General features: G+C 49.4%; 1 protein-coding gene across 1 annotated transcript in view; it reads right to left on the bottom strand.

Annotated features, from left to right (window-relative positions):
* DLGAP2 (DLG associated protein 2) overlaps positions 1 to 26,371 on the bottom strand; it is a 690,510-nt gene that overhangs the window by 66,396 nt on the left and 597,743 nt on the right. Inside the window, exons 6-7 of the mRNA XM_088832602.1 lie at positions 17,435 to 18,495; positions 8,771 to 8,982 (exon numbers count right to left, since the gene is read on the bottom strand). Coding sequence (XP_088688728.1) covers positions 8,771 to 8,982; positions 17,435 to 18,495 — 1,273 coding nt within the window. The remainder of the gene's footprint in view (positions 1 to 8,770; positions 8,983 to 17,434; positions 18,496 to 26,371) is intronic.

Raw genomic sequence — 26,371 nt, forward strand, 5'->3', positions numbered from 1 at the left:
CCCTTTCGCAACATCAAGGAAGAGGCTCCCCGGTGATAACACCAAGCCCCGACTACCGCCAAGGACACGTGCCTTTCCCCGAGCATCTCCTACTGTAAAATGAGCCCTGGAGACACAAAATATGGCAGTACTACTGGGAATAAGCTCCATTTTATGGCTTTAAAATCCACATTAAATTACAGTTCCACTTGAAGCCGAAAAGTCTAATAAAGTCACTGAGCATAAATTTATTACTGTAGTAACGTTACAACACAACGATAATTTGTTTTAAATATGGTATTATATTTGAAGAAACAGTACTTATAGGTTACAGGGAGGCTTAGAAGACAAGACAATAAAACTGATTTTCGATATCTTTTCTTATTTTAACACTAACATATGCTTTTGGAAAAAATTCAGAAACTATTTAAAAGAAAATGAAATTCAGCCAGAAGTCCACCACCCAGAGATAACCATGACTAATACTTTCACATATTTGTTTTCCAACGCTATGTCTGTTGGCTCATTTCATGTATCAACTTGACTAGACTGTGGGACCCAGCAATTTGGTCAAGAGTAGTCTAGACAGCCAAACCAGTCAATCCTAAAGGAAATCAGTCTTGAATATTCATTGGAAGGACTGGTGCTGAAGCTGAAGCTCCAGTACTTTGGCCACCTGATGCTAAGAACTGATTCACCGGAAAAGACCCTGATGCTGGGAAAGATTGAAGGCAGGAGGAAAAGGGGATGACAGAGGATGAGATGGTTGGATGGCATCACTGACTTGATGGATATGAGTTTGAGCAAGCTTCAGGAGTTGGTGATGGACAGGGAAGCCCTGCAGTCCATGGGGTCACAAAGAGTTGGATGCAACTGAGCGACTGACCTGAACTGAACTGAGTCTAGACAGCACTGTGAAGGCATTTTTTAGATGTGCATGCTTCAGTAGCTCAGTCCTGTTGGACTCTTTGTGACCCCATGGATCATAACCTGCCAGGTTCCTCTGCCCATGGGATTTCCCACGCAAGAATACTGGAGTGGGTAGCCATTCTCTTCTCCAGGGGATCTTCCTGGACCAGGGATTCAACTCACATCTCTTGCACTGGCAATCATATTCTTTACCACTGAGCCACCAGGGAAGCCCAGGGATTTTAGATGTGATTAATATATAAATTTTTAGACACAAGGAAAGCAGAGTGCCCTCCATTATATGGGTGGGCCTCATCTAATCAGTTGAAGGTCTTAAGAAAAAAGATTGACCTCCTTGGGGAAGAGAAATTGTGCCTTCAGACTGTGCTGCATCTACTGATGAGCCCAGCAACTAAACCTTTGCTTCCAACACCATGGTTTTCACCTGCAGTGTTTCTGCTTCCCTCTTTCTGATGCTTTCTCTCTCTGCTTTGAGTACTCCACATTTTCCCTTCGATCTTTTATGGCATTAATCCATTATTTTAAGGTTCTCTCCTGATGGTTCTGTCATCAGTCATCTCTAAATCTTCTCTTGGCTGCTCTGCCTCTTGAGAGTGGGTTTTACTTTCTTTTATTGCATCTTTTAAGCTCTGATATTTCTGAATATGTGGCACGTTTGCATAAATGAAGGCCAACACCGTATAGAAGCGGCAAATTGAGGCGTCCTGTCCGTCCCTGTTGCACCTACTTCCTCCTCGCTCCTTAGATGTACACATTTTTATTAGCTTCTTATTTATTCTTCTATTGTTTCTTTATATAATATAATCTGACATGCGTTTTAGTCTTACTGTCCCATTTTATCATATAAAAGTGGCAGCATCGGGTCTTCCCCGGTGGCTCAGTGGAGGAGTCCACCTACCAAGGCAGAAGACACAGCTTCAGTCCCACAGGCTGCAGAACAGGTGAGCCCGTGTACCGGAACGATTGAGCCCGCACTCCAGAGCCTGGGAGCTGCACCAGCTGAGCCCAGGGGCCACGACTCCTGAAGCCTGCACCCCTGGAGCCTGCGCTCCCCGACAAGAGAAGCCCGAGCACTGTGACGAAGAGCAGCCCCAGCTCCCCACAGCTAGGAGAGTCCATGCAGCAGCGAAGAGCCAGCACAGCCAAAAAATACATGAACAAATTTAAAAAACAGAGAATCTCTAATTACAATAAACATAAAGAGATTCTCAGTCTCTCATATTTTTTAAAAAAAAGTGGCAGCTATATAATAATGTCCTGTATTTTGCTTTTTAAAGTTGATGTAATCTGGATTGCTTTACAATTAGCACACAGAAGTGTTCCTCATTTTTATAGCTGCCTAATATTCTGCTGCTGCTAAGTCACTTCGGTCGTGTCCGACTCTGTGCGACCCCATAGACAGCAGCCCACCAGGTTCCGCTGTCCCTGGGATTCTCAAGGCAAGAACACTGGAGTGGGTTGCCATTTCCTTCTCCAATGCATGAAACTGAAAAGTGAAAGTGAAGTCACTTAGTCGTGTCTGACTCTTCGCGACCCCATGCAGCCCACCAGGCTCCTCCGCCCATGGGATTTTCCAGGCAAGAGTACTGGAGTGGGTTGCCATTGACTTCCCCAAATATTCTAGTATATCCTATTAATAATATTCTACTGTTTCAATACTTGCATATATCTATTGTTCAGTGAGTACTATCATGGTGGACTCTGGGTTACTGTAACTTTTGCCATTACTGATGCTGTAACAATGAAGAGCATCTTACCTGTGTTGCTCTTACAGGTGCCCCACCTGTGGGACCAGATCCCTGCTGACGGGCGTGTGGGCAACTGACTGCTTCCTATTGTGATACACATGAACTAGTGGGCACCACTGCATTTCTGCACCTTTACACTTTAGAACGGGAGTTCATATTTTTAGCTTTCAGTGGAATGCTAAAACTCTCCCAGACTTTCAGTCACTGATGTGGTATGTGAACGTCTTCTCTGGCCTCTGCCCATTTATATGGCCACAGTGCTCATCTCTTCCTGACTGGATTGCAAGGTGTCTCTTTGTGTTAGGAATGTGAGCACGTGTCACCTGTATCATGGGGCATTTCCCCAGGTTTTCATGATTGCCTTACTTTGGTGACAGTACTTTTAGTTTGTTCATTTGTTTGCTGGCCTTTGAATTAAAATAAGTCAATATTTTGTAGTTTCTCACTGTGGAATAAGGTTGGGATATGCCTTCTCCAACTCAAGATTGTAAAATATTCATATATGCAGATTCATGTACATATATATGCATGTACATACACACACCTGTACACAGACACACAGACATACACACACACCTGTATACAGTCAGACATGCAGACATACACACACACCTGTACACACACACGCATACACACACTTGTACACACGCAGACATACACATACCTGTACACACACACGCAGACATACACACACCTGTACACACACACGCAGACATACAGACATACCTATACACACACACGCAGACATACAGACACACCGGTACACACATACGCAGACATAGACAGACACCTGTATACAGTCACACACACCAACATGATGCTTATGTTTATATCTGTAACCCACCTGAGTTTATCTTTACATACGAAGTAATTCATAACATAAGCTCTCCTTTGCAAATTTAAAATGCTACCTTCTTGAGAGAATGACTCGGAGATGTTCAAAATTATTAGATTTGACTTCTCAATTCAACTAAGCAGAAAAAAACCCTAAAATTAAATTAATTGGTCTACCTTTCATAATAATAAAAAGTGAACTCTCCAGATATTAATACATAAACTCATTTAAAACCTAGTAAATTGGATTCAGTAGCATCTTGAAATTTACATTTCATTTATAATAGCTCTCAGTGGCATCTGCCTGTGGGCAGGGTCTGACCCACAGAGAGACAGAGTTTGTCCTCGATCAGTCAGCACAACTCTTGAGAATTCTGGGCAGTAAGACAAGTGTGACAAGTCTTTGCTTGCTTGTTTTTGCTTCACTTTTCTTCCTAGAGTGAAAAGACTTTCCGTCACCTTGCACTATTTAGAGAGCACAGCAAGGTGAGGGCAAGAGTCGCTGCGCGTGTGATGAGGAAGCATGGTCAGCGTGTGACGGGAGGACTGGCTGCTGTCTTGCTGTAACGGCAGCAAGTCAAGACACCGCTCGACACAACCACTGTTCCCAGAGCTCAGGCCTTCACAGAGCGGGGTTACATTACGTGGCTCAAAAGGGCTGACGACAGGCAGCCCCAGACCCTTGCAGGTCTCAGCCAGGCAGATCAAAGCAGGCTTGCTGGGCAAGTCCACCACACAGGAGAGTTTATGTGAGGCAGGAGGCGCGTAAAACCCCCAGGGGTCAGCATGCCTGTATGATAGTTCAGCCGTAAGAACATCAATCTATCCAATTAGAACTAAAGTAGAATTACCAGGCTATTTCTGGCTATTTTATCTGCCTTCTTGAATACCATTATTAAAATCAATAGAATTAACTGTACACACCAAGAGGAGAATAAAAACCTGAAGGAGGTCAGAAGATGCTAATTCTTATGTTTATCATTTGAATCTTAATCTGCCTGTCAGTCAGCTCCCGCTTGTGAAGTTCTGTGGTGCTGGAGGGAAACACACCCCGGGAGCTGCTAAATCCCAGACTTTCTGCTCATAGCCATATTTTAAACCCAACTTTGGAACCACCTTCTCCTTTCTCACAGAAAGCACGTGGTCCCTGGCATGCACTCCTGCTATTCAGGTGAAGTACTTTCCCTGAACGTGGAATTACAATAACCGTTTTCATTCAAACCCCTGGTCCCTTATGTGGCCAAGGCACCTCATCCCTTTGAGTCAGGGTTTTGTTCCATAACATGGGCACAGTTTTAACCTCCCTGGTGAAAGAGCTGAGCTTTTGGGAGGTCATTTAAGATGAACATAGATGCAAAAATCCTTAACAAAATTCTAGCAATCAGAATCCAACAACACATTAAGAAGATCATACATCATGACCAAGTGGGCTTTATCCCAGGAATGCAAGGATTCTTCAATATACGCAAATCAATCAACGTAATACACCACATTAACAAACTGAAAAATAAAAATCATATGATTATCTCAATAGATGCAGAGAAAGCCTTCGACAAAATTCAACATCCATTTTTGATAAAAACTCTCCAGAAAGTGGGAATTGAAGGGACATACCTCAACATAATAAAAGCTATATATGACAAACCCACAGCAAACATTATCCTCAATGGTGAAAAACTGAAAGCATTTCCCCTAAAGTCAGGAACAAGACAAGGGTGCCCACTCTCACCACTACTATTCAACATAGTTCTGGAAGTTTTGGCCACAGCAATCAGAGCAGAAAAAGACATAAAAGGAATACAAATTGGAAAAGAAGAAGTAAAGCTTTCACTGTTCGCTGATGACATGATCCTCTACACAGAAAACCCTAAAGACTCTACCAGAAAACTACTAGAGCTAATCAATGATTACAGCAAAGTTGCAGGATATAAAATCAACACACAGAAATCCCTTGCATTCCTATACACTAATAATGAGAAAATAGAAAGAGAAATTAAGGAAACTATTCCATTCACTGTTGCAATGAAAACAATTAAATACTTAGGAATATATCTACCTAAGGAAACAAAAGACTTGTGCATAGAAAACTATAAAACACTAGTGAAAGTAATCAAAGAGGACATGAATAGATGGAGAAATATACCGTGTTCGTGGATTGGAAGAATAAATATTGTAAAAATGAGTATACTACCCAAAGTAATTTATACATTCAATGCAATCCCTATCAAGCTACCAACAATATTTTTCACAGAACTAGAACAAATAATCTCACAATTTGTATGGAAATACAAAAAACCTCGAATAGCCAAAGCAATCTTGAGGAAGAAGAATGGAACTGGGGGAATCAACCTGCCGGACTTCAGGCTCTATTACAAAGCCACAGTCATCAAGACAGTATGGTACTGGCATAAAGACAGAAATATAGATCAATGGAACAAAATAGAAAGCCCAGAGATAAACCCACGCTCCTATGGACACCTTATCTTCGACAAAGGAGGCAAGAATATAAAATGGAGAAAAGACAGTCTCTTTAACAAGTGGTGCTGGGAAAACTGGTCAGCCACTTGTAAAAGAATGAAACTAGAACACTTCCTAACACCATACACCAAAATAAACTCAAAATGGATTAAAGATCTAAATGTAAGACCAGAAACTATAAAACTCCTAGAGGAGAACGTAGGCAAAACACTCTCCGACATAAATCACAGCAAGATCCTCCAAGACCCACCTCCCAGAATATTGGAAATAAAAGCAAAAATAAACAAATGGGACCTAATTAAGATCAAAAGCTTCTGCACAGCAAAGGAAACTCTAAGCAAGGTGAGAAGACAACCTTCAGAATGGGAGACAATAATAGTAAATGAAGCAACTGATAAAGGATTAATCTCCAAATTATACAAGCAGCTCCTGCAGCTTAATTCCAGAAAACTAAGTGACCCAATCAAAAAATGGGCCAAAGAACTAAACAGACATTTCTCCAAAGAAGACATAAAGATGGCTAATAAACACATGAAAAAATGCTCAACATCCCTCATCATCAGAGAAATGCAAATCAAAACCACAATGAGATACCATTTCACACCAGTCAGAATGGCTGCTATCCAAAAGTCTACATGCAATAAGTGCTGGAGAGGGTGTGGAGAGAAGGGAACCCTCTTACACTGTTGGTGGGAATGCAAACTAGTACAGCCACTATGGAGAACAGTGTGGAGATTCCTCAGAAAACTGGAAATAGAACTGCCATATGATCCAGCGATCGCACTCCTGGGCATACACACCGAGGAAACCAGAATTGAAAGAGACACATGTACTCCAATGTTCATTGCAGCACTGTTTATAATAGCCAGGACATGGAAGCAACCTAGATGTCCGTCTGCAGATGAATGGATAAGAAAGCTTTGGTACATATACACAATGGAGTATTTCTCAGCCATCAAAAAGAATGCATTTGAATCAGTTTTAATGAGGTGGATGAAATTGGAGCCAATTATACAGAGTGAAGTAAGCCAGAAAGAAGAACATCAATACCGTATATTAACGCATATATATGGAATTTAGAAAAATGGTAACCTGAACCCTGTATAAGAGACTGCAAAAGAGACATAGGCATTTAGAACAGTCTTTGGGACTCTGTGGGAGAGGGTGAAGGTGGAATGATTGGAGAGAATGGAATTGTAGCATGTATATTATCATAAGTGACCAGTCCAGGTTCGACGCATAAATTTTCCTCTGTTCAAAAAAAAAAAAAAAAAGAAAATAAATGAAATGATATTGAAACCTATAAAATCCTAAGATGTGCTGAGATCCTAACAGGCAATAACAACAACTTAATTGATGTACTTCCCGGTAACATATTTTCAAGAGAAATTTCGTATCTTAACACAAGGAGCAACTTGCTATGGGAGTTTCATGGAGTTTGCGAATCCGCAGTCATCCTACAAGGTGTGGCACTGTCTGGACACGGCACACTGCTCCATGTCGCGCATCCACTGCAGTGTCAGATTCGGGGGAAGAGAATAATCTGCACACATATAAGGAGAATGTAGCACATGCCCCAGGAACAGCGTCGACCTGATGTTTCACCCTCTTGTTGAACCGCCACACCAGAGAAGCCACAGCTCGTGGTGGGAAAAGCAGGTGCTTCTTTGCACGTGAATCTAGACTTAGCTGTAAGGACCAGAAACACACAACAGGCTGACAGCGAATAACTGCAGTCGCGTTTTCATCGTTCAACTGAATAGCCAAGTTCCCAGTTTTCTCTGTTTACATTTTGTAAATGAGTTAAATTTATCAAAGGTGTATCTTAGCATGCACCCCTATGTTCACTGCAGCACGAGTCACAGTAGCCGAGACCGGGACTCGTCCTGTCTGTCCATGCAGAGATGAGTGGACAAAGATGATGTGGTACAGATCTGCAACAGAACATTTCTCAGCCATAAAGAAGAACGGAATGATGCCATTTGAGCAACATGGATGGACCTAGAGATGATCATACTATGTGAAGTAAGGCAGAAAGAGAAAGACAAACGCCGTATGATATCACTTATATGTGGAATGTAAAATAACCCAAACGAACTTATCTATGAAACAGAAACAGACTTACAGACACAGAACAGACTTGCGGTTGCCAGGAGGGGTGGGGGGGGATGGACTGCGGATGCAAACTATGACAGGCTGGATGAACAAAACCACAGGAAACTATACCCAATATTCTGGGATAAACCATAATGGAAAAGACTTTAAACAAAGAATGTATGTATGTGTATAACTAAATCACTTTGCTATACAGCACAGATTGGTGCAACATTGTAAATCAACTATATTTCAATTTTGAAAACTCCACAATGTATTTTTGGACAAATATATAAAGCATATTCTATGATATTTGTAAAACTAATCTGGTTGTTCTTCTTACCTTGCAGAAACTTTGTTGCCTACATATGCACCTGAAAAGTTACTGTAAACAGAAAACTCCCTACTGTGACTGTCTCACACACACAGCAGCTCCTGATAAATACCTGCAGTGATCTGAGAAGACACGGATGGGTCACCGGCTGTGACCGGTGCTCAAATATTAACGCCTGACAGAAATCACCCTCGTATATTTCCTTAATTACTACGCAGTAAGTGCAACCAAAGGTCTGAAAGGTTTTTTAAAGAGGACTTTAAATTGATGACTATTGAGTCTAATATTTTCAATCCTGGGCTTTTTCTGGGTTGACCGCTGGCTTATGTGAGCAAAGTCCTGGGCTGGGGCGGGGGAGGTGCAGGGGGCTTACGTTTGGAGGTCTCCCAGCGGCCTCTGTCCGATGGATGTGAGCAGGGGCTCCGGCCGGAGGGCCAGCTTGGGGGATGTCTTGGGGCTGGAGTCTGAGTCCCCGCTGTCCTCATCGCCCATGGCTTTGATGTAGCTCCCGCTCCTCATCCTCCTGCAGGGGATCTCGTCGTCTCTGCCCCCCATGGGGCGCCCTCCCCACTCGTCCTGGGGCACCTGGGGAGAGCACACAGGGCGTCAGGGCCCTAGCTGCCTCCTGGGGATGCGGCCCCCGAAGACACGGCTCGTCATGGGCACTCAGCACCGAACGTCACACGCTTCCTCATGGTTCGTCACTCAAGTCTCAAAAGGACGTTCACATATAATCATTGCTTTTCCTCCTGTTATAAAAGTGACAAACATTATGGGAAAAGTGAGAAAATGTTAGAAAAGTAGAATGAGGAAAAAATGTAGTCTCAGCACCTGGAAAAACCACTGATAACAGATTTATTTCCTTGTGGTAAGAAAGCAGTTGAACCTTGAGAAAACTGGACAAAAGAGGCCTCCAGTGTGGAGAGGAAGAAAGAAGGAGAAGAAGGAGACCAGAGGAGGAGCCCTCGAGGCCTGTGAGAGCCGCCACGGGGCGTGAACCCAGGGCTGGGTCGTGGCCCCCACACCGGGGCCTGTACGCCAGGGCCTGTGCACCGGGCCACACCCGGCCCTGAGTCCCGGCACCCAGGCCGTGTGCTGTCCACGGTGAGCGTGCAGGCTGCGTAGTGGGGAGGAAGGAGCAGGCCTGCACTCGGTGCTGACCCACTCCCTGGGAAGCCCGAGGTCCTCACACAGCACACACATCACAGGGTGTCTCAGGGCAGAGTGGTCTCTTCACACTCCACCAGCTGTGACGCTGACAAAAACCAAAACTGAACCAGGCAGCGGCCGGGTGTAGAGGGCTGTGTGAGACCACATGCGCCGGCACCATCGCATGGAGCTCGGTAGTCCAAGGACCCAGTGCACATACTCTTCACGCTGGAGAAGGGCATCTCCCACAATCCTCTTTCTGGAGACAGGGGATGATGCAGTTTCGTGCTGACAGAGTCTACAGAGGTGGGGTTTGTCCTGTGGTTAATCTTTAGAGGCTTAAGTACACTCTCGCTGTGCTGTGCTTAGTCGTTCAGTCCTGTCTGACTCCTTGCGAAATCATGGACGTCATGGAGCCTGCCAGGCTCCTCTGTCCATGGGGATTCTCCAGGCAAGAATACTGGAGTGGGTTCATTGTAAAAGGAGTCTTGCCATCTTTCCACGTTTTTAAAAACATTTTTTTTAATTGAAGTTCAGTTTATCCACAACCTTGTGTTAATTTCTGCTGTATAACAAAGTGATTCAGTTATACAGATATACACTGTTTTTCATATTCTTTTCCATTGTGGTTTATCATAGGATATTGAATACAGTTCCCCGTGCTATCCAGGAGGACCTGCTGTTTACCCACCCTGTATACACTAGTTCATATCTGCTAACTCCAAACCCCTTAGTCCTTCCCACCCCTCCTGCCCGCCGCGGCCACCGCAGGCCTGTTCTCTGTGAGCGTGTTCTGCAGATGCGTTCATCTATCATCTCTCCAGTTTTGATGGGGCTACTGGGCCATTTGTCACCGTCCCAGCCAGGGACACGCAGGGCTGGCTGCAAGGGCAGAGTTATCAGCTGAAAGTGCTTTTTCTTCATCTTCCATTTTGGACACTGCAGCCCAGGGCAGGATGAATGCCCCTTCTGGGGTCCCTGCCAACATGCAGGGAGCGGGCGCCCCTCAGTGAGGGTGAGTGTGTGGGCACCGAGCCCCCCAGACCCCACAGTGACACTCCACGGATCCTCCCTGAAGCCTGGGTGCGGAAACGGCCCCCACCCCGGGCCAGGCTGGGTCCATGAAAGAGAGACACGCCAGCCTCATGTGGAAGAGGAGGGGGCTTCACAGGACGGAGACTCTGGGCCCCCACAGGCCTGGCCCTCAGGGAGGTGCGGTCCAGGGACTCCCAGCCGCAGAGCAGGGCTTGGGGGCAGCACGTCCAAGCTCCCTACAGCCAGGTGCTGAGTGCACACCTCTGAGTGGCTTTCAAGGGATGGTGACCCCGGGGAGCGGTCCAGGCCTGGGCAGGCAGGTGGGCACAAGACCACAGAGGGCAGTGCAGAGCTGCCAGAGACACTGAGGGAGGAAGAAGAAACGCCGGCAACACAGCCGCTGGGGAAACAGGTTTACAGGAGTGGGGGCGCTTGGGAGAAGAGATCAGGAGGAGGGAAGTCTGGGCTTCTCCGGGCATCCAGGCTCTCACCTCTCTCCTCGCGGGGGTCAGTTTCAGCAATCCTGACAAACTGGAGACAGACAAGGCTGTGGGACAGAGGCTGCTCCCCACCTCATGCCCAGCAGTAATGCGGGCCCACGCTTTATGCCACTAGTCGGAAGACTCGATCTGTGGGTGCCTCTGACCCAACAATGTCCCGGGACAACAGGATTCGTGCCAGGGACTGTGAACTGATCATTAGGGTCAAAGAAGGGAACTGATAATATCTGATGGGGTGGCTGAAAATATCAACTAAATCATGCCATGGATAATATGCACAAGAACTAGTATTTAGCCAAGGAGAGATGTCCATGAGGGAGAGCACTTTTTAAACTTTGGACACGTTTCTATACTGTAAAGGCAGATGTGCATGCTTGTGCACGCATGTTCAGTTCTGTCCGATGTTTTGAGACCACATGGACTGTACCCACCAGGCTCCTCTGTCCATGGGATTTCCCAGGCAAGAATACTGGAGTGGGTTGCCATTTCCTCCTCCAGGGATCTTCCCGACCCAGGAACTGAACGTGTCTCCTTTGTCTCCTGCATTGGCAGGGGGGTTCTTTACCGCTGAGCCACCAGGGAAGCCCTGAAAGACAGAGATGCTGTATTATGCACAGAAGCACAGCGGAAGGATGTGCAATGATCACTGGGAGACAGCAATGGTGGGCTTTTCAGTGACTTTTCCTTATATTTATGTTTTCTAAATTTTCTACATGGACCATATATACATTAATAACTATTGTAATAAAAAGTAAACTTATTTTTTTAAGAAAATTTACTTCCAAATGAGAATACATTTCAGTAGAGGAGACAGGCATAAAATAAAATGGATTATGGCTTAGTTAGGGCAAAGAAGGAGGTGCAGAGGGCAAATAGAGAAGGAGCCAGAGGAAGCTGTCGACAGAGAGGAGGTGATTGCGGAAGGCTTCCTGGAGGTGAGGCTGGGGGCTCTAACTCACTGGGACTCGAGCAGTAGGCAGAAGAGAGGCTCACAGAGGCTCCGGCTCCCCCGCCAGCGCCCTGGAGAGAGAGGGGCTCGGCTGTGGGGCGGGCGCTCCAAGGAGGCTGGCGGGAGGCGGATGGGGAGGAGCCACGTGCCAGGGAAGACGCATTCGTGCTGGCTGCTTATGGAATTTTTGTGAATCAAAAACATGTTTCTGTAAAAAAAAACAAAGATTTTTTTTCCAGCAGCTTGTGAATGAAATGAAACAAATGAAATCAGCTTGTATATTTTTGTTTCTGATTGAAGCTGCCAATTTTGCAGTCTTTGACAGAATAGATTTCAATACAGAAGGAGAGTAAACCAGAGTCAAAAGCGGTTGCAACGCTGATTCCAAAGCATATGTCTGCAGACTGTCAAAAGAACGGGGGAGTGACTTGAAACGCCAGCATGCCTCAGGAAAGAAAGCTTTCTTCTGCACATTACAGGGTCACAAACCTGCAGTGGCAGGCGTGAGGGTGGCCAGCGTGTATCCCGAAACATCAAGTGCTTTCATGAATGAATAAACTTCTTTTCACAGTATCCACAGCCTCAGCGAATCTATGCGTAATCTTTGCTGCATTTAGAGACAATTATTACTCTAATTTTCTACTTGCTGAGAGAACTGAGTGACAGTTACAATTTCTGAATAGGCATCTTCTTAAGGTCGAGGTGAGTGTAGATTTCAGTATCTCCTGCTTATTGCTTGAAGACTTCAGGCAGGAGATTAAAATGTCCTTTCTTCCTTTCAAGCAGCATGGCAAAGGGACAAAGGCTGGGGTTTTCTAGTAATCTCTTCCAGGAGCTGAAACCAAGGAAGAAAATGCCATCAAATACTAGGTATCCATGTGGGGACATGTCTTCTCCATTCAGTCCACAATTTTCTTGTTTTGTTTTAAACGCATGCCAGGCACACTTGCCCTGGGAATATAACAGAGCAAGACAGCTGGGCTTCCCAGTTCCAGGCTGTCACAGTGCAAGACCACGGGTCTGAGTGGGGCGCCCTCGAGGGCAGCCCGGACATGTGTCTGGGGCGGCTGTGATGCCACACACTGGGGGGATGTGGCCAGCACCCCCGCGGACCAAGAAGCAGGATGCAACCCCACCCCCTGGAGAACCGGCTGCTGTCCTGTGCGATATCAGCGTTTGCCTTCCTGTCGACGATGGCCCGAGGCTTGACTGCAGCTCTTCTCTGTATGTAAACCAACGTGCTCTCAGTTTCCTTTGCTCGGTCACTGATGGAGGGAACTGTGGTGTGCGGCTCCACCTGGAGGGTCAGAGCAGCCTGCGGGTGGGTCTCTGAGGCTCCCTCCTCTGGTCCAGATTACTGGCAAGTCTTCACCCAGAAACGAGCTCCCCAATTCTCCACTTCCCTCTGGACACGTCTGTCAGGGACCAGACAATTTTATATTAAGATTCATGTTCTTATTTTGCAAGTGACCTTCCTTTTATTTCTCTGTTTTATTAGCGTTTGGAAGCTTTATACACAGACATGAGCCTGTGCACTTGAGCCTTGAACGACGCGGGAGCTGGGGTGCCGCCTGTCCACACAGTGAAAAGTCCGAGCATAATGTGCAGTCAGCCTTCCAGGTGCAGTTTAGAAAAACCATCCATCTTTACCATTCGGGCCTTTTCTGATTTCTGCCTCAAGCACTTCAAAGGACTCAGGCCTCGGGTGCTTCCACACAGTCTGAAGTAAAGGCTGACTCCCGACCAAGAGCTGAGGGCGTGGGTCAGCTCTGAGACTGACTCCTCCACACCCCGTCTGAAGTGACCCCACCTCTGTCCAGACCCTTTCCCCCATCCCAGCACACGGGGGCAGGGCTGACGGGAGTGACGAGTGTCCAGCACGCGGACCAACCCGGGAGGCTGTGACCGCTCACTGCATCACCGTCAGGTGCTGGTTTGGTCTCTGGCCTGTGACAGGCAGGCGTTTGAGAAATGTTGCTGAAAAAAATTCTTCATTGACGGATGCTGGGGTTTGAGCATTTGCCAGCCATGAGCCTGGTAAATCTCTCTGCCTCATTGATTGCGTATACATCAGACGCTGGGGTTAGATTCGAGAGAGTGTAAGAAAGGCCCTTGGGAAACCGTCAGTCACTACAGAAACGTTGTAATATTGTGTGGGTGAACATTCTACTTCATTCTCGTTCACCAGTTAAGAATGACAGGGCCTGTGTGTGACTGAATGTTTGTAGTGGGAAGTCAGAGGAGTTGACTCGTGGGCTGGCACGCCTGTCGCCCTTGGCACAGAACACACTGTGTGAACAACACTGGGAAAGGCAGCATCATAGGCTATATTTCTGTGTGCACTCAAGCTGGGGGCCAGGGGACCTCATCAGCTTCATGAGTGACTCAGAAGCAGGCTGCTCACGACCCACAGTGTTTGGGGCCCTTTCCTGTGAAGGACGGCATGGCAGGCTGTGTGCCCGGGGCTGGGACGCGCAGACCTTGGCAGGGGCTGGGTGCTGGGGGCAAGGCTGAAATGCCCTTCCAGCCTGGGGAAGCCTCCATGCTCACGGTGACCCTCAGGCTCCATGTCCTGCTCATCTCCTCCAACGGCTCCCAGAGTGTCAGGGCGGGAGCTCTTCCCCCAGCAGACCCCAGGCAAGACACTGCAGCACGGTCAACACAGACATGGAGGGAGACCCCGGTCACCGGAGGGACCCTGTGGGTCTGGACCGCCAGTTGGGCAGAAACAATAGAGACAGGAAGGAGGGATGGAATGTGAAGGAGGCGGGGGAGAGGCCAGGGCCCGGGACGGGAGAAGGCGACCAGAGCTGGAGCTGGTCCTGGGCTGTGTGACGCTGGAGGCGGGGCTCCCTGGAGGGGCCAAGGCCCATGCTCCCGGTGTGTTCCCGGTGTGCTCCCGGTGTGCTCCAGGTGTGTTCCCAGTGTGCTCCTGGTTGCTCCAGGTATGTTCCCGGTGTGCTCCCAGTGTGCTCCAGGTGTGTTCCTGGTGTGCTCCAGGTGTGACAGCGGCAGTTGCCCCCATGTGTCCTCCCACCAGGGTCGGGCAGCATCGTCCACCTTGTGTCCCTGGAACTCAGGGCAGGGCGCGACAAGGGGCCATCCGCTCCTGAGCTGACCAAGCTGCACGTCACCCACCCAGTCAGTGTGACATTCATTAAAACTCTGACCTTAGACGCTGTGTCTGCCAATGGAGAAAACACCAAAACATGCTCTTTCAAATAATAAAACGGATCAGAATTTTCTTTCAATTCTGTTCTCTGCTTTGACCTACTTAAAAACATAAAAAGAACTTCCTCCAATGTTAACTATGTATTCTGTACAAACCAAAAGTGAAAATAAAATACAACACTTTTGCTCAGCTCCAGATTTCTCTAGCTTCTGGTGGAGAAAATAAAAAGAGCCTATGAGCATTTATTTCTCCCTTCTGTTCTTTTAAATCTTATTCCTGCAGGAGCAGCTACAGACAAACTATTACACCTCCCTGCCTCTGATCTGGCCGTGGAGGATTCCCGGGAAGTGCAGTGCAGTCAGCAGGGAGCCTGCGGGAGGGCTGGGGCTCCCAGCCCCTGGGACACCAGCAGCCTGGGGAGCGGCAGGGCCTGGGGCACTCCAGGTCTCACATCTCCTGTGTTTATCACAATCCTTTACAGACGTTCAGGCAAAAACTTCCTAATTATGCATTAGCAAGGGCTTCCCTGGTGGCTCAGCGTTAAAGAACCTGCCTGCAATGCGGGAGACCTGGGTTCGATCCCTGGGTCAAGAAGCTACCCTGGAGGAGGGCATGGCAACCTATTCCAGTATCCTTGCCTGGAGAATTCCAAGGAGAGAGGAACCTGGTGGGGTCCATGGGGTCGCAGAGAGTTGGACACAACCGAGCATGCAAGGGGGCATTTAGCAAGTAACTACAAGTAAAATTTAAGTCTCTTAAATATTAATATTTTAATTAATAATAAGCAATATTATTTAAATATTGCTATTTAAACCCATCTGTCTCTTTGACTAAATCTGCCTATGAAAGCACTCTGATGAGCAGATTTTCCTTTTAAACCAGATCTGCTGGGTCATGGACTGAGCTCCAGGTGGCCGTTGGAACTGCTAACGCAACTCGCAGCCACCTGATGCCCGAGAAGAATCGCGGTTGCTTATCTGCCTGGTTAACTGACTTCCTGACGACTCAGCCAGCAATCAGACACTGGCGATCAGACGGTTATTCAGGATTCCAAGAGTGTCTCTCCAATCCCAGGCACAGCCCGCTTCACCCATCAAAGGGCAGATTCGAATGCAAATTACACGTGCCCTGAAGGAAACTTCAGGTTTCAGGGCTTTGCAAACACTGCTGTTAGCTCAGAGAAGTAACTGCAGAGGCTTCTTGAAAGAAGAGAGGGCCTCTTGGCGCTGGGCTCCCCTCTCATTTGGGCATGTGCGGTTAGGAGCCAAGAGGACAGGAAGGGCCCCAAACAGAGAATACCGCGCATCACCGCCTCCGCGCCGCCTGTGCCTGTTGCTGCCTGCGGTGTGTTTCACACCCCACAGAATGGATTTGGTTCCTACAACCAAGCTCCCTGATGTATCCAAGGTTTAAAGCTGCCGGCGTGGGGAAGGCTGGTGAGCTCATGCAAACTCATTCCTGGGCTCCACTGGCTGCTTTCAGATGGGGAAATGTTGCTGTGGGTGCACATGTCGTGGCCGTCACTGGATCCTGCAGCCTCAGAGGCCCCTGGGACTGGCCCGCCACACTCCAGGTCCTCCCGGGACACTCCCACCAGTAGCCTGCAGAGTTGGGACGACCCCCTCACCTGCAGAGCCAGGACACCTCCCTGACCTGCAGAGCCCGGACAGCCCCCACTCACCTGCAGAGCCAGGATCCCCCTCACTCACCTGCAGAGCCCAGATGCCCCCCTGACCTGCAGAGCCCGGACGCCCCCTGACCTGCAGAGCCCAGACAGCCCCCTCTCCTGCAGAGCCCGGACGCTCCCCTGACCTGCAGAGCCCGGGCAGCCCCCTCTCCTGCAGAGCCTGGACGCCACCCTGACCTGCAGAGCCTGGACGCTCCCCTGACCTGCAGAGCCAGGACCCCCCCCTCACCTGCAGAGCCAGGACCCCCCCTCACCTGCAGAGCCAGGATCCCCTCCACTCACCTGCAGAGCCCAGACGCCCCCCTGACCTGCAGAACCCGGACGCCCCCCTCACCTGCAGAGCCTGGACACTCCCCTGACCTGCAGAGCCCAGGCAGCCCCCTCTCCTGCAGAGCCCGGACGCCCCCCTGACCTGCAGAGCCAGGACCCCCCGACTCACCTGCAGAGCCAGGATCCCCTCCACTCACCTGCAGAGCCCGGACGCCCCCCTGACCTGCAGAGCCTGGACGCCCCCCTCACCTGCAGAACCGGGACCCAGCTCTCACCTGCAGGTAGTGGCAGGGCCGCAGTGGCGGCTTCAGCTCCGGGGGCCCAGGCGGCTTGTCCAGGTGCAGGGAGCTCTTGCGGTAGGCCTCCTTGGCCTGGCTCACGGTGAGCGTGGACCAGGAGCTGCGCTTCATGTACTTGGTGTCAGGCGTCAGGGCCAGGCCCTCGCAGGCCGAGCACTTGACGTCGTTGTTGCTCTTGGAGGTCCTCAGCGAGAGGTCCCCGAAGGGGCCGGGCAGTGCGTCGGGGTAGCAGCGGGCCGCGGGCTCGACGTGGGGCCGGCCGAGCGCGCTGGAGGCGCGGCAGGTGCTGTCACTGTCCAGGTTGTCATCCGAGCCCCACCAGCTGCCTGGGCCCCCGCGCGGCCGGGCCTCCGCCTTGCGCTCGCGGCTCTTGCTCCGGCGGCCATGCTTGGCGTGGTGGCCATGCGCGTGCTCGTCTGCCCTGCCGTCGGCCCTGGTGCCGTTGATGTGGCTCTTGGACGAGCCCTCCAGGGAGTGGGACTTGGTGAAGAGCTTCTGCACCGAGTGCACCAGGTGCCGGATGCGGCCGGGGCTCTCGCTGCGCTGCTCAGCGGCCGCGGAGGCACGCTGGTATTGCAGCGTGTGGAAGCCGTCCCGGTGCAGCGGCAGCTGCTTCTCGAACTGGTCCAGCAGGTTGGCCGGGATGCGGTTGATCTTGGCGCCCGCGTGGGCCACGGCGCAGTCGTCCCTGCTGTCGTAGTGGGAGCTATAGTGCATGCGGGGGAAGGTGCTGCTGGACACGTGGTCGCCCAGCACCACGGGCAGCATCACGCAGTCAGAGTGGATAGAGGTCCGCGGGGAGCAGCGGTGGTGCTCCAGTGGGCAGCTGTCGGCGGGGCTGAGCAGGTAGGGCGGCCGCGCCTCCGGGCCATGGTGCAGGTGGCCCAGCTCGCAGTCTTCGGGTGGTGTCAGGCCACACGTGTGGCCGGAGCACAGCGGCGGGTTCCGACTCCCAGATAAGCCTTTCATAGTCCTTGGTGCGGGGGAGTACCTCTCCTCATTGAAGTGCGGAGTCGGGGACCATGAATACTGCTGGTCTGTTGAGAGAACACAGAAGCCGGGTCACACGTTGAGCGACTCAGAGGGAAACCCTGTGTGGACACCCCCGTCCACATGTGGACTGTTTTTATCCCAGGACCACTCCTGATGTGGACACTCAAGTGAATGGTCATTTTTTCACACCATGGACAGCTCCAAAGTCCAGGAGTATGAAGGAGAGTAACCACTGTTCCCCAGAATGGTTCTGCAGCTACAAATACTGAATGTCTAAAGTGGTCATCAGGTCTTGACAGAAAGATTTGGTGGTGTTAAGCAACAGTTTGGGGAAAAAGAGTTACACTGACTAGATTTCAGTGTTGTAGTTCAGTTTAAGAAGTTTGAGGAACAGCACCTGCTACTTAAGCAGTGATATAGCTGGTGGGCTGATGTGCCACACAGAGGGTTGGCTGTGAGCTGTGTAAAGCCACGAACTGGCCGTGCAGGCAAGAAGCAGAGGTGACTTTCTCAAGGCCACCGTCCAAGTCAGTATGAGGATGAAGCTGTGATGCCCTGATTTCCTGTTTCGCAGGAAACAATCCTGCGAAACAATCAATTCCTGTTGATTTTGAGCTATACGATTCTACTCAGAAAAAAAGGTTTCAATTTGTGAGTGGTGCTACTGTACGGAGACCCTCGAACCACCAGAGCTGAACTCTGCAGGATGCTGGGTTTGCCAGGGGGAAGGCTGCTCAGCCCAGTGGTTGGAAAGGGGCCTCTGGACGTGACTAGTTCGGTTCTGCCCCTACTGGTGCAGGACTCTAGGTGGGCTTCTGTGTCCTCAGCAGTGGAGGTCCAGGAGGAGGGCACGCAATGGTTACTCCAGCTGCATTACCATGATTGTGGTTGTTATCATTTTCAGCTCTCCTGGGTCAGTATTTATGAAGTTCAGGGTTTACTGGGCTCCAGGCTTTGCCCCTCGCTCTACCTCTACTTCCTGCTGTCCTAGTGTTTCTGCTTCCGTTGCTTCCAGCTGGCTGGAAGAGGTGCAGGAGATACAGACTCTAACACAGCACACTATATGCATATGTAATGTGTATACATAATGCATATACCCACACATGATATGTATACATTGTACACAGTATGCATATAATATACACAGTAAAAACAGACTTTATAGTATATGTGTGCTGTGCTTAGTCGCTCAGTCATGTCCAACTTCTTGCAACCCCATTGACTGTAACCCGCCAGGCTCCCTTTTCATGGGGATTCTCCAGGGAAGAATGCTAGAGTGGGTTGCCATGCCCTCCTCCAGGGGACCTTCCCGACCCAGGGATCAAACCCAGGTCTCCCACATTGCAGATGGATTCTTTACCATCTGAGCCACCAGGGAAGCCCATTATAGTATATAGTGTATATATATATAGCTTCCTCAATGACTCAGCAGGTAAAGAAATCTGCCTGCAATGTAGGAGACAAAGGTGATGCGGGTCTGATCCCTGGGTCGGGAAGATCCCCTGGAGGAGGGCATGGCAACCCACTCCGGTATTCTTGCCTGAAAAATCCAAGACAGAGGAGCCTGGAGAGCTACAGTCCAACGGGTCACAAGAATACACAGTATGCATATATGACATATGATGTAAGACACACAGAAAGTACAGACCCTAACATGCTCAGGCACGCTGCAGCCCACAGCGTCACGGAGTGCTGGTCACAACTGGGCAACTGAGCAACAGTAACAGATGTGCACAGGAAACCGACTCTATTACAATATATGTAACGCACACAAGCCCTTCAGTCCCGTGCAGTCCAGTCGTGTGCGACTCTGCGACCCCGTGAACCGCAGCCGCAGCACACCAGGCCTCCTGTCCATCACCAACCCCCAGAGTCCACCCAAACCCATGTCTACGGAGTCGGCGATGCCATCCAGCCATCTCACCCTCTGTCAGCTCCTTCTTCTGCCCTCAGTCTTTCCCAGCATCAGGGTCTTTTCCAATGAGTCAGCTCTTCGCATGAGGTGGCCAAAGTATTGGAGTTTCAGCTTTAGCATCAGTCCTTCCAATGAACACCCAGGACTGATCTCCTTTAGGATGGACTGGTTGGATCTCCTTGCAGTCCAAGGGACTCTCAAGAATCTTCTCCAGCACCACAGTTCAAAAGCATCAATTCTTCGGCGATTAGCTTTCTTCACAGTCCAACTCCCACATCCATACGTGACCACGGGAAAAACCATAGCCTTGACTAGACAGACCTTTGTTGGCAAAGTAATGTCTCTGCTTTTTAATATGCTGTCTAGGTTGGTCATAACTTTCCTTCCAAGGAGTAAGCGTCTTTTGATTTCACGGCTGCAATCACCATCTGCAGTGATTTTGGAGCCCAGAAAAATAAAGTCAGTCACTATTTCCACTGTTTCCCCATCTATTTGCCATGAAGTGATGGGACCAGATGCCATGATCTTAGTTTTCTGAATGTTGAGCTTTAAGTCAACTTTTTCACTCTCCTCTCTCACTTTCATCAAGAGGCTCTTTACACAAGTAGTATGTATAGGTAATACAGATATTCATTTATAATATGCATATATTATATGCATAAAATAAGACTCTATTACAGTATACAATATTATATATAAATATGCATACACAGGAAATAGATTCTATGATCATGTATAATATGCACACATAACATGTATATGTAATGCATATATATAACATGCATATATAGTATATAATATGCATATATACGGGGCTTCTCTGGTGGCTCAGTGGTAAAGAATTCGCCTGCAGTGCAGGAGACGTGGGTTTGATCTCTGGGTTGGGAGGATCCCCTGGAGCAGGGTATGCAACCCACTCCAGTATTCTTGCCTGGAGAATTCCACGGACAGAGGAACCTGGCCAGCTACAGACCATGGGGTTGCAGAGTCAGACATGACTGAGCAACTAACATGCATATAATACACATAGGGAATAGATTCTGTTACCGTGTATAGTGGACACATGTAACATGTGTACTGCTGCTGCTGCTGCTAAGTCACTTCAGTCGTGTCCGACTCTGTGCGACCCCAGAGACGGAAGCCCACCAGGCTCCCCCGTCCCTGGGATTCTCTAGGCAAGAACACTGGAGTGGGTTGCCATTTCCTTCTCCAATGTGTGAAAGGGAAAGTGAAGTCGCTCAGTTGCGTCTGACCCCCAGCGACCCCACGGACTGCAGCCCACCAGGCTCCTCCATCCATGGGATTTTCTAGGCAATAGTACTGGAGTGGCTTGCCATTGCCTTCTCCGGACATGTGTACATAATGCATATATTCACATATAGCACACACACAGCATCTAGGAAGGATACAGTACACACAGGGAGTAGATGCTGTTAGAGTGCGTCATGTGCACACGTGACAGGCATCTCTGATGCACACCCCCACACAATATGCACAGGCAGGGAACACCGACAGGATGGAGGGCCCTGTGAGGCCGCTGGCCGGCCCCAGCCGTGCCAGGCCCAGCAGAGGCTCCGAGTCCCAAGGAGACCGGGTAAGCCCGGCGCCCCGCACTGCTGGCTCGTCTCACAGCCTCCAGGAGCATCCTGTGCCACGTCACAGGTCACAACAGCGGCCACTCCGGTATTCTCCGGGTCCTCTCCATGCCCCGTCCCCCAGGCTGCGACGCTTCCTCCAGGACTTCTTCTCTGAAATCCACATCAGCACCACCCGTCTAGGATCAGAAGAGCCTGGGACACCCATGCGCTTGTCCAGACACGGACAAGAAGGGCACCCTGTCAGCGCCAAGGGCCTCACGCTCTCAGGAAGGAAGCTGACTGAGCCCGACCCTGCCTCGGGGTCCAGCACCCATCCCAGGGCCGAGAGCCCTGTCCCCCTCCACCAAGAGCATCCCGCTTTCTTCACTCACAGACCTGCCCTGGCGCCACCCTGTGAGGCGAGGACCCGTGCTCACAGAGCCACCCACCCTGGCCCCAAAGGCACCCCCTGGGCCACCACGGGAAATGGGGAAGAAAGCAGACAGACACGAGGCGTCTCCCCGATGGCCACTGACCCAGTTCTCTTGATGACCCCGCAGGAGAAGCATCGCCAGCTGCCAGGCACTGGACCAACGATGCCTGTGGAAACAGGGCGGGACCCTGCGGGCCCAGCACACAGGCCCCGCCACATTCCCCGTTCTCAGCTTGGAGAAAAGGCTTTAGTCTCCCAGGCTTCCCCGAGGCTCAAAGAGCAGAGTCAGCAGTTACTAGCTGGGGAAGTGAGGGAACTGCAGAAAAAGGAAAACATCCTGAAGAAACGAGATGAGAGATTCAACACCAGCGCAGTGATACCACAGGGTCCTGGCTGCTCCTCAGGGATGGACATGCCATCTGACACATATCTTGGGGCTGTTCTGCAGAAAACAAGACCCCTGCCTGGGTGGAGGGTGGTGACTACATGCTCACACCCCAGACCAGCCGGAGGTCGAGGTCTGAGGCTCCTGGAGTGTCACCCCTCACGCCCAGGCCGTGGTCTGTGAGTGTGCCCTCAGGCCCAGGCTGGCCAGGAACAGGGATCTGAGACGCCGTGGTCTTGGCTGGAGCCTCCCGTCAGTAACCGGTCTGCTCCTGAGTCCAGGAACAGGGATCTGAGATGCTGTGGTCTTGGCTGGAGCCTCCCATCAGTAACCTGTCTCTGCTGACTCGGGCCTCTCCACGTGCTCGGCCTCACTGAGCGTCTGGCACTACCACGCTGGCCAATACCAGTGTGGGCTCCAAGGCCCTGTCCCAGGCTCCACGGCTGCCACCTGTCAGGCTGGTCCAGATGAGGGGATGAGTGATAAAAGGGGACTCAGCTTCCCTGATCCCAGGAATTTGGGGGTGAGACGTCTACTGGGGAGCGCCTGCCGGCAGGAGAGAAACCAGAGGATCGGGGTGAGGCCAGGCGCGGTCTCCTGGGGGCAGCACGGGGTCTCCCCTGCGGGTTCGCAGCACAGGGTCTGTGATTCCGGGCCTGGGGGCCCTTCACCTCCTGGCACAGCCTCGCTCCGTCCAGCGTGAGCTGCACCGTGGCCTCGAAGGGGGGGTGGCCATCCCATAAGAGCTATGCAGCACCTGCCCATCTCAATAGCCAAACTGTAACCAGAGAACTTGAAATATTAGGAAGGGATATTTCAGGTTTCATTACATTTTAACACAGTTAAAAGCAAGTTTTCAAAGGAAATTCAGGGTTCAGCTAGTAAACAGCATGACCGTGTTCTGTAATCTAGACTGTACAGCAGCTTGAGTTGTCATCCTATTATTGCCTGCTTTATTTTTCCATTAACGTGTAATTTAATACAATTCTAATGTTGCTCCATGCTAAAGAGCCAACCCATTATTGCTCCACACACATATCACGTTTCTGCATAATGTTTAGCCTGCAAGCTACACTATGGCTGTGGCTCCATAAATGAACAGCATCAAAGAGAAAAGTTTAACTGAAATGAATTAAATTTGATTTTGCCACATGTTGATATCACTGTCATTTCCCCTGAGTTCAGGGACTGAATTTCCTGGTGTATGTGTGGAAACTCACACCTTATCTCTCAAAAATGAAGCAATGACAACACACAGGGTAATAATCCCCATAAATAATGTCCGAACGGAAACATGTGATGAGCACTTATAGTGTAGGTTTTTTTTAAATAAGTCTGCACAACATATAATAAATACTGAGCGGCTGGTAATTTCTCTTTGTGAAAGTGAGGTAACAAAATGTGGAAGCATCTTGGTTTCCTTATTTCCAGCTATTCACTGAACACATTTTTGTTATTAAGCAAAAGAAAACAGCAATTATCATCATTATGCATTAACTATCTCCCCAAATTCACATGAGGATCTAAATGCACATTTTATGGGTGGATTTCACAAGACAGTTGGCATACCTGGTGAAAAACACATTCTGAGTCATGGAATTAACCTTTTAAAATATGGGCCGAGTCATAGACTTTACCCTCCTAGAAGCTGCCCCCCAACCCGGGAGCTGTCTCCACTGCAGGCGGAGACCGAGGTTCACAGAGCAGGTGGGCAGGGCCCCAAGGGGGCTCCACGCACGCAGACACACATGTGCACATGTCCATGCTCACATCAGAGCTGTGCTGGACAGGACCCTGCATCCGGCTCTGGGCTGCTGCTGATGGGGAGGGTAGAGGGGGTCCTCTGTGCCCTTTCTGGTTAAACCAGGCTTGAAGGTTCAACAGCTAGCACAGCCTGCGCCACCCAGGCTGGACGGGCCCAGGTGTTTTGGGGAAGTCCGGAGCCCTGCGCCTGCCCCACTCCTGGGTGCAGAGACTGGAGCCTGGAGGTCCTTCCCTGAGGACCCTCTGCCGGGAGCTCGCTCACACCTGAGCTGCCTGCACTTCCCTCTGATTTCGCCCCCCTCAGGGGAGAGAAAGACTGTCCGCTGTGTAATCACTGCTCCCTCACTGAGAAGGAGAACCCTGCTGGAGGAGAAATCTCGCCAAACCAAATGGAAAGAACAATCTAAGCAAGACAAAATGGAACTGCAAAAACCTCCTTCAGTGAACCGCTGTGGTGCTTGCTAAATAAAGAAGGACATCTTTTCCCAGATGAGTGAAACTTGCCAACACTCCCTCAGAAATCTCAGTTGGATCTGGGGCGAAGCGGTGCACCCCTGGTTGGTCCTGGAATTGCCCGGCTCCCTGTGCTTCCCAGCCCTCTCCCACTCCTTCCTTCCCATGGACCCCCAGATAGCATCAGCTCAGCCCGCTTGCCTGTGGGGCTCCTTGGGAGCTTCACTTGCCAGAATCTTGCAGCACAGAGCCGGGCAGGGGGCACAGCGAGAGAGCCGGTGGACCTGTCCTGAATTTGCTGTGTGAGGTGTGAAAGATGGGGCCACCGTGTCAAAAAGGAGCCAGTTTGAAGCCCCTTTAAAAATGTTTCCTCAAAAATTAAACAGGGAAATTCAAGATTTTTATGTTGACAACTACAAAACATTGTTGAAAGAAATTAGTGATGCTCTAAATAAATGGAAGGGCTTCTCTGAATCCTTAAAAAGAATGTATAGCTGAATCACTTGGCTGCACAGCAGAAATTAACACATTGTAAGTCAACTGTACTTCAATAAAAAATAAAGATATCTCATATTCATAAATTGGAAGAATGAGCGACTGAACTGAACTGACTGAACATGGGGATTTACAAATCCAATTCAATTACCACCCAAACCCCAACTGGATTCTTTGTGAAAATTCAAAATCTGATCTTCAAATTCATATGGATAGAAAAAGAAAACTAAAACTAAAGCTAGCAGGAGGAGAGAAAGAATGAAGCTCAGAGCGGGGATAAATGAAATAAGAAAGGATACAGAGATATGTGGCAGAAATCAACACAATATTGTAAAGTAATTATCCTCCAAATAAAAATAAATAAATTAAAAAGAAACAATACAGAGAACCAATGATACTGAGGTTGGATATCAAAAAAAAATCAGTAAAATTGACAAGCCTTTAGCTAGATGGAAAAGAAGAGAAGCACTCAAAATCAGAGCCAAAAGTGGTGGATGACCTAACCTTATATAAATAAAAAGGATTGAAAGTGAAAGTCGTGTCTGGCTCTTTGCAACCCCATGGATTGTAGCCCGCCAGGCTCTGCTGTCCATGAAATTCCCCAGGACAGAATACTGGAGTGGGTAGCTTTCCCTTCTCCAGGGCATCATCCCAACCCAGGGATCAACCCGGGGTCTCCTGCATTGCAGGTGGGTTCTTCACCAGCTGAACTACCAGGGAAGCTCATAAGTGTACTACCGCTAAATGCCAACAAGTGAGATAACCCAGATGAAATGGGCAAACTCAGAAACACACAAATCACTTTGAGAAGAAACAGAAAATCGTGACAGAACTACAAGACAGAATTATGCAGCAGAGCTTGCTACAGTAAATTCTCAGCAGAATTTACTACAAGTAG

The sequence above is a fragment of the Moschus berezovskii genome, chromosome 26 (genome assembly GCF_049115385.1).
Source record: "Moschus berezovskii isolate FMDL1 chromosome 26, NW_MosBer_1.0, whole genome shotgun sequence".
Classification (NCBI taxonomy): Eukaryota; Metazoa; Chordata; class Mammalia; order Artiodactyla; family Moschidae; genus Moschus; species Moschus berezovskii.